Source organism: Cephus cinctus, unplaced genomic scaffold (genome assembly GCF_000341935.2).
Source record: "Cephus cinctus unplaced genomic scaffold, Ccin1 Ccin1_scaffold0227, whole genome shotgun sequence".
NCBI classification, from domain to species: domain Eukaryota; kingdom Metazoa; phylum Arthropoda; class Insecta; order Hymenoptera; family Cephidae; genus Cephus; species Cephus cinctus.
In genome coordinates this window covers 409,202-416,701 of record NW_014332943.1, presented here as the reverse complement: position 1 = coordinate 416,701, position 7,500 = coordinate 409,202, and the positions used below count along the sequence as shown (strand labels likewise).

The following is a 7,500-nucleotide window of genomic DNA, read 5'->3' as shown; positions in this document are numbered from 1 at the left end:
GTCGCTGCTGCTTGTTAGGGATTATAAAAGAAATTTGGCAACGTCTTATGGTTATTATGATAAAGATACTACTGAAAGGGCTCTCTTTGTATATATACAGGGTGTTCCGAAATTACCTGACCAACGGGGTATAGTGGTGTTCGGGAGGCATCACTGATCACGAAAATTACCTTCTTTTTCTCCGGAAGGTCATAGTTTTTAAATGGGAGCAGGTCAAAGTTGACCAATCAGAGTGAGGCGTCAAGAGAAATGTAGGCACCTGCGAACTCTGAGTTTTCTTCCCTCGCTTTTGTTTCTCGGTGGCTTGTTTCTTGTTTCTTGTTTCCAATAGGCATGTCTTCAGCTAACGTCATCCTGCCCGAAACCACTGAGAAACAAAAGCGAGGGAAGAAAACTCAGAGTTCGCAGGTGCCTACATTTCTCTTGACGCCTCACTCTGATTGGTCAACTTTGACCTGCTCCCATTTAAAAACTATGACCTTCCGGAGAAAAAGAAGGTAATTTTCGTGATCAGTGATGCCTCCCGAACACCACTATACCCCGTTGGTCAGGTAATTTCGGAACACCCTGTATATATACAAAGAGAGCCCTTTCAGTAGTATCTTTATCATAATAACCATAAGACGTTGCCAAATTTCTTTTATAATCCCTAACAAGCAGCAGCGACAACGACATGCGATTAGATAGACGAGTGAAGTATCAATAATTATATGAGTGCAGAGGGGACAGATGTGAGAATGAGAGCGAGCTAGGCTGGTGGAGGTGGAAGGAGTGGAAAAAAGTAACAACGAAAGTGAACATGAATAACGAAAAAAGGGGAGAAAAACAAAAAAAAGACTGAAAAAATAGGGTCATTTGTACGCGACGCGATTCGTCATTATTACTTAATTAGTCGACTCGTCGAACTGATCTTAATTATTTGACTGATGTTACCAAAACCGCTAATTAAAAGTACCTAAACGAGTAAGCTCGAACTGCCGACGACCGAGAAAGCACTCACTGTTGTATCGCCGTGCAATATTGTACGCGTGGATATACATGTGGATACTTGCTCTGTTTTGCTTCTCGCGTTAACACACCGAATCATTATGATTTTTTTTTGTTGTTCCTTAAATGATTCTCTTCTAATCTTTATTTTTTATTATTTTTTTTATTATACAACACACGCACAAACAACGGTCAAGGGTCACTGCACACATCAAACCCGTGCACATACGCACGCACACAGCTTCTATCACATATAATATACAATAGGACTACGTAAACTAGGCTTTTCTTTTTTAAATACAATTACCAGATATAAAGGCAACAAATTTGCACATCATATACCCCAACGATTACATTCATACAATAGCTTGCTATAATACGTTACGTTACGTAACATTACATTACGTTTGCATCGCATTGCGTTCCATTGCGCTTACATATAGGATTTTTCTTTGACTTTTTTAATTTTTTTGTTTCATTACTCTTTCTTCTTTTTTTTTTTGAAGTGCATTTTACACATCCATAGTACTGCTATACCATAACTGTAGTGATGTAACGAGAGAGAGCAGACGGATATTGGTACCTGCACAGAGTTTATAGGCGTTGCGAAAAGACTGGTCGGAATCGATGATACGCAAATTATAGTTAAACAAATTGGCAAGGTATATTTAATACGGGATCGCATACGGAGAGTGACGAGCGTGTGCTTGAGAGAGTGAAAGCGAAAGCGGGAAGAGTGAGAATGAGTGAGAGGGTGAGAATGCGAGAGAGTGAAAAGCAAAGGGGAAACAAGAAAAAAAGGCTGAAAATGAAAAATTATTTTCTCTTTCGCTTAGCCAGACTGACTGCTCGTGCGCAAATTCCGTCGTGGACAATGGTTACGTTATCTTGCTTACTTATTATTTGTTATCTGCCAAGGTGTTCTGGTTATAGTATATATTTATTGACGACGATTATTATTATTATTATTAATTATTGATTAATTAATTATTATTTTCTAAGCTATATCAAATGCATTTTAATATATTTTCACTTTTTTTTATATATATTATACGAACAAAAATGTACTATTTGGTTTAATAATTTAATTGTCTTTTTATTTCTGCCGTTGGGCACTGATGCTCGCAAAGCACCTGTCGCATCCTCAATAACGCGGCAAGTTCCCATTGCTATATGACGATACAGTATATACTTGTGTATATATAAATTATATAAACCGTCCGGTTTATATAACATTATATCGGCAGAGTATATGTGTATACACCGGAAGTGGTTTTTTCTGCCGTCTTTCAGCTGGAAGGTAAGTCACGTTCGAACCTCGAACGAATCTCGTTGTTATTGTGTTGTTCCCGTTGTGACGTCGGCCATGGAAAGGGAAGTCTTCCAAAGTGCGCGTCACATGTCCTAGCGACGGATCCTCGTCTCTGGGCGCGTTCTCAAAGGATGCTCGTCGTGCGTCTCCGCTCGTGGCTGTCACTGTTAATTCAATTACGCACACACGTAAGACACGCGACTCTAACTGGGCAGCCAGTTGGTTACAAATGGTAGTAATAGAGATTGCCAATTGAAACGACAACGACAGCGACAGCGACAGGGGCCGTCGATTATGACGACGAGGAGAGGCTACGACAACGGCAGGATGCCATCAGAAACAGCAGAGACGGGAAAAGGCGGGTTTCTTTAAATGTCGCGCGTTCGAAATGCATGCTTTAAGTGTTTCCCAGAATGCTCAGTGTTTCCTTCGTCGCCTTCTGTTAGGCCTCATTAATGGAGAAGAGGCGGGATACCTCCTAACGATATATATATATATATATATATATATATATATATATGTGTGAATATATAGATGCATTGTGTATACATATATATGTATATACATAGAGAAAGGAGCGCAGTTCCACTTTTTTTTGTTTTATTTATTTTATTTGTGTATTTCGATCTTTGTCTATTTCCCGTTTTTTAATTATTTGTTTACTATTTTTCTTTAAATTATATTATTCAATTTCGTTTCCACCCACTCCTTTGTTCTTAAAAGTCATCCTAGTGGCGTCCTGGCCGCGTCGTCGCTGTCGGCGCTGCCTAGACGCTATGACACCTCTTGCACCCTGACGAATCCCACCGGCCTCTTTTTGAAAGATGAAAACTTAAAATAAAGGAAAGAAAAAGAGGAGAAAAAAGATGATAAACACGAGAGCGCACGACCCCTCCGTATCTCTTAGCCAACCACCGAGAAGCATGGGAGGTTTGTCCTATCGCTTCAAGTTTAATGAGACACGACTCGAGAAATTGGATAAAGAGCAATTTTCAAAGAAAATGAATAGGCTTCTTTTTCTTCTTCCTATTCTTCCTCTTCGTGATCTTTTCGTTGCCTCCAGTTACGTTTTCTATATGTGTCCCCACGGTTTCTCGGAGCACCGTTTTATCAGCAGCTTTCCCCCGTTCCCTTCCCCTTTCCGGCCACACCCATAGAATATGCACCCCTTTCATTTACTACTATTCGCGCAACCTTCTTTTAATTAATGCGAAACCGTTGCGCTCCATTGAAAGTTGACACTCCTACCTGTTTCAGAAAAAAAAGAAAAATAACCTCAGCAAGTCTTGAAATATTCCGAAACAAAAAGCAATCTTTTTTTCCGTGTCATTATTATATTATTTCACAAATCCAAAAATATAAGAAATACTCTTGACTTGATATATATATATATGTATGTATACATATCGTTTCTTTAACTCTCTCGAATCTGATACTTATTCTCACATCTATTATTTTGTTTGCGTTCCCTTTCCTCCCTTTAAGTTTCAGTTTGAATTTTATTTCTTAGCGAGAGCATCACTGTCTTACCTATCGTCGAATGCAAATATATCAAAATCCAGTGTATACCACATCAAACAGAAAACGCGATATAAATTTCATTGAGAATACGAAAAATAAGGAAAATCCGAAAGAACCAGTTCGATGTTGAATCTAAAAATCTAGCGATCTAATAAATAATTAAAAACGATTACGTGGGTCGTGGTGGTCAGGAGAGGGTGGGGTGTTTTTGTTTTTGTTTTCTTTTCTTTTCTTTTTCTTTCCGTTGCTCCAAGCTATAGTACTTATTGTTTAAAACCAACTCGCAGTGGGTGGGTCATGTAGGAATTTGGTTCACTAGATTCAGTGAAATAATGAGAGGTCGTGTATAGGTAAGTGTGGGGAGTTGCATGAGGTGCATTGTTGTGTTTCAGTGCTCGCCTCCATGCCCGGGCTGACCCTGAACTCGCTGAGCGCACCGTCCGCCAAGAAGCTCTTCACGTGCCAGCTGTGTGGCAAGGTGCTCTGCAGCAAGGCATCCCTCAAACGCCACGTGGCCGACAAGCACGCCGAACGCCAGGAGGAGTATCGCTGCGTCATCTGCGAGCGGGTCTACTGCTCGCGAAACTCCCTGATGACCCATATCTATACCTATCATAAGAGCAGACCCGGCGACATTGACATTAAGTTCTTTTGAAGGTTTAGATAAGGTAGGGCCAATCAGCACAAAACTTGCAACGAATCTTTATTGGGTTCGAATCCACCCCAGGGATAGTTTTTTTTTTCTTTTATTTTTATGTTTTTTAACTATCTATTCTCTTTCTCTCATCACCTTGATAACCAATTGCATGCCTCGAATATCGTCACTTCACTATACATAATCATTTTTTTCATTTTTTGTTTCTTATCAATTAACAATCTTTCGTGGTTCATTACACCTAGTGGTGTTTTACCTTCTGTAATTTTTTGTGACGATTTTTTAAACCTTTTTTATGATTCTCCCTCCTCCCCCGCTCCTTCCCCCTCTCTATCTCCCCCGCCTCTCTCTCTCTCTCTCTTTCTCACGCACATTCTCTTTCTCTCTATTCTCTTATAGTTTATAATTATTATACTCTAAATCCATTTCTCGTCCTACTCAATAACCTTTTTTACCTCAATGAGAGCTCTGTACAGTTTTTTCTCTATCCTTCTCTCCCTCTCTCTTTACTCTCACTCATATGCCTATTATATTCTTACGGTCCGGCGAGGGACGTCTCTTTTTTTTGTTCTTTTCAAGAGTTTTCTATTTCCAATTGTTTTTCACGTTGGTGCAGGATGCGTGCATCTCGCGATTCTCACGTTTCTATCATCCTTCGCCCAGCCGTCGACGTTAACGAAAGATCTTTTAATGCTCGTTAGGTTACCAGGATTTTCCACTAACCATAGAACGATTTTATCGACGCTTCAGGTCTCCCACTAATCCATCAACAAAAAAAGAGAAACTTGATGAAAAAAAGAGCGAAAAATGTACCAAAAAATCGCCTTGCCTCCAGCCTATGTTTATGGGTTCTCCTGTATGTTACCTCCGTTTCCGTTTGTTCTTTCGTTTCGTTACGTTTTCCGCTTTCGATGTTCAATGTTGTGTGCATGATAAGTGTTGCTTGTTCAAACTGTTTCTTTACAGCCGGCCTGTGCATTAAACTCGGCTACCACGGGAGGATAATGATTATCATGCAATTTACGGGACGAGTGCATGCATTTTTTACTACTCCAGATATACTTTTTTCTTGTTTTTTATTTTTTAAAATTTCTATTAACATTACATAAATTGCTTTCCTTCGTTATTCTTTTACGCGATTACCAAAGAGAAACGACATGTCCCAATAATTTCATCCCCTTGTTTTCTTTCTTATTATATCTGTCTCTTTATTTCCTTTTCTCTTACTGGCTCGAGGCGTCGCGGTGTATGAATTCCGAATTTCACGGTCAGACTTGTAAAGTCGCTCGATTCCATGTTCCTCGTGTTGAATTTCTCTCTAAATAGAGGAACACGGAATAAGATTCATTCCCGGAACACGAAATCGCATTTTATATAATTAAATAAATAATTTTCTAATGAAGTATAAGGTCAATGATAATAGAATGAGATTTCGTGTTTTTCGAACTAACCCATTGCCAGCGATACTTTTTACTAACATTTACGCAGACTAAATAAAAGAAACTTTTGAATTGGTAGTAATTAACTCATCTACAATTAATAATTACAGTACTGTATACCGATCCTCGCTAACATACCAATTATCTCAAGATTGACAAAAGTTCATAATCTTAATCCCCGTGTTTAAAAATCCTGGATGATCTCTTGAAGCAATAAATCTCTCAGACGAGCGATATCATCCCAATTATAAATTATAATAGAGTCTCAATTTATCTAAATCGATCTGTGTCACTTTGTAACAGTATGGCAATTGCGTTTCAGGTACGGGCAATGGGATGCATACTCCGCCGACGCCGACGACGCTTCCCTCCGCCGTGTACCGGATGCCACCGCCGACAGCGGGTGGCATAAACGAACCTCAGGAATGTCCCTACTGCCGGCGTACCTTCTCCTGCTACTATTCGCTGAAGCGCCACTTTCAGGACAAGCACGAGCAGTCGGATACGCTCTATGTGTGCGAATTCTGCAATCGCAGGTATCGCACGAAAAACTCCTTAACGACGCACAAGAGTCTGCAGCATCGCGGCTCCAGCGGGATGCTGAAGAGGCTTCTGAAGACATCGGCGATCAAGAACGTGTTGGCCCAGCATCCGCAGATACCACAATATCCACAATGAAAACGGTGGTACCACCACGGTCTCCCTGACCATCATCGTCATCATCATCACCATCATCACTATCAACACGGTCATCATCATCATGGGCATCATCAGAAACGGGGAGGCTGGGACAAGAGCGATCCTGCTACCAATCAGTGACTCGATAATCAACAAGTATTTTACAATGTGAGAATGACCTCAGTGGTGGTACCGCTTACCAGATAGTTAACAAAGCCACAGGTAGACATCGCTAGTCGCGTGAAACCCTCGTTGGTTACCTGATAAAGGACCCTTAGCGGTTAAATTGGGGTTCTATGGGGTTTCTTGATGAAAAATCAAGTGGTATCGTGACAGCCTCCCGAGCATAACCTACATTATCATTAACGCCGTGAACCACCATTGCCATCAGCATCAGATGTCGAAAGTTTTGCGGTCTCCGAAGATCTTCAACAGGATTTTCTTATCGGGACCGCGCTAACTGACTCAGCACGAATGATGAGTACGGTGGTAAGCAGCAGTGGCCTCCCTACATGCTTCTTTAATAAGATTGAGAGGAGGAAACACGTATACGTCATTATCAGAAGGGGATGATATAAGAGTTTTAACAAAATTTAACGAAATTATTTACTGGGGAGGCCAAAAAGATGAAGGGGACCCTTAACAATGAACCGGACTCGTCGCCGCGACCGCCGCTACGTCGCGCACAGTCTTCGTCTGCCGACGACGACGACTTCGTTGCTTTTTGTCAAGACTGCGTTTATCCAAAGAAGAGGGAAACATCGACTGAAAAAAATTATATCAAATTACTTTAAGTTTAAAGAACGTTAACGATTAGAACATTCCATATCTGCTAAATGGGGTTGGGTGGGGTGGGTTAAGATTGGACACGAACCAACGATAAGGGTACTTTGGGAGGGATGGGTTGG

General features: G+C 40.7%; 1 protein-coding gene across 4 annotated transcripts in view; it reads left to right on the top strand.

Moving 5' to 3' along the window:
• The window catches only part of LOC107265518 (broad-complex core protein), a 38,201-nt gene extending 30,768 nt beyond the window's left edge, over positions 1-7,433 (top strand). For 2 of the 4 annotated variants that reach the window (XM_015735065.2, XM_015735064.2), the window contains exons 6-7: positions 4,213-4,488; positions 6,237-6,373. In XM_015735065.2, the coding sequence (XP_015590551.1) occupies positions 4,213-4,475 (263 nt within the window). In that variant the 3' untranslated portion in view covers positions 4,476-4,488; positions 6,237-6,373. Of the gene's footprint in view, positions 1-4,212; positions 4,489-6,236 lie in introns of all 4 variants that reach the window. The other 2 variants (XM_015735060.2, XM_015735059.2) reach the window with 1 other exon arrangement.
• Positions 7,434-7,500: the final 67 nt, after the last annotated feature.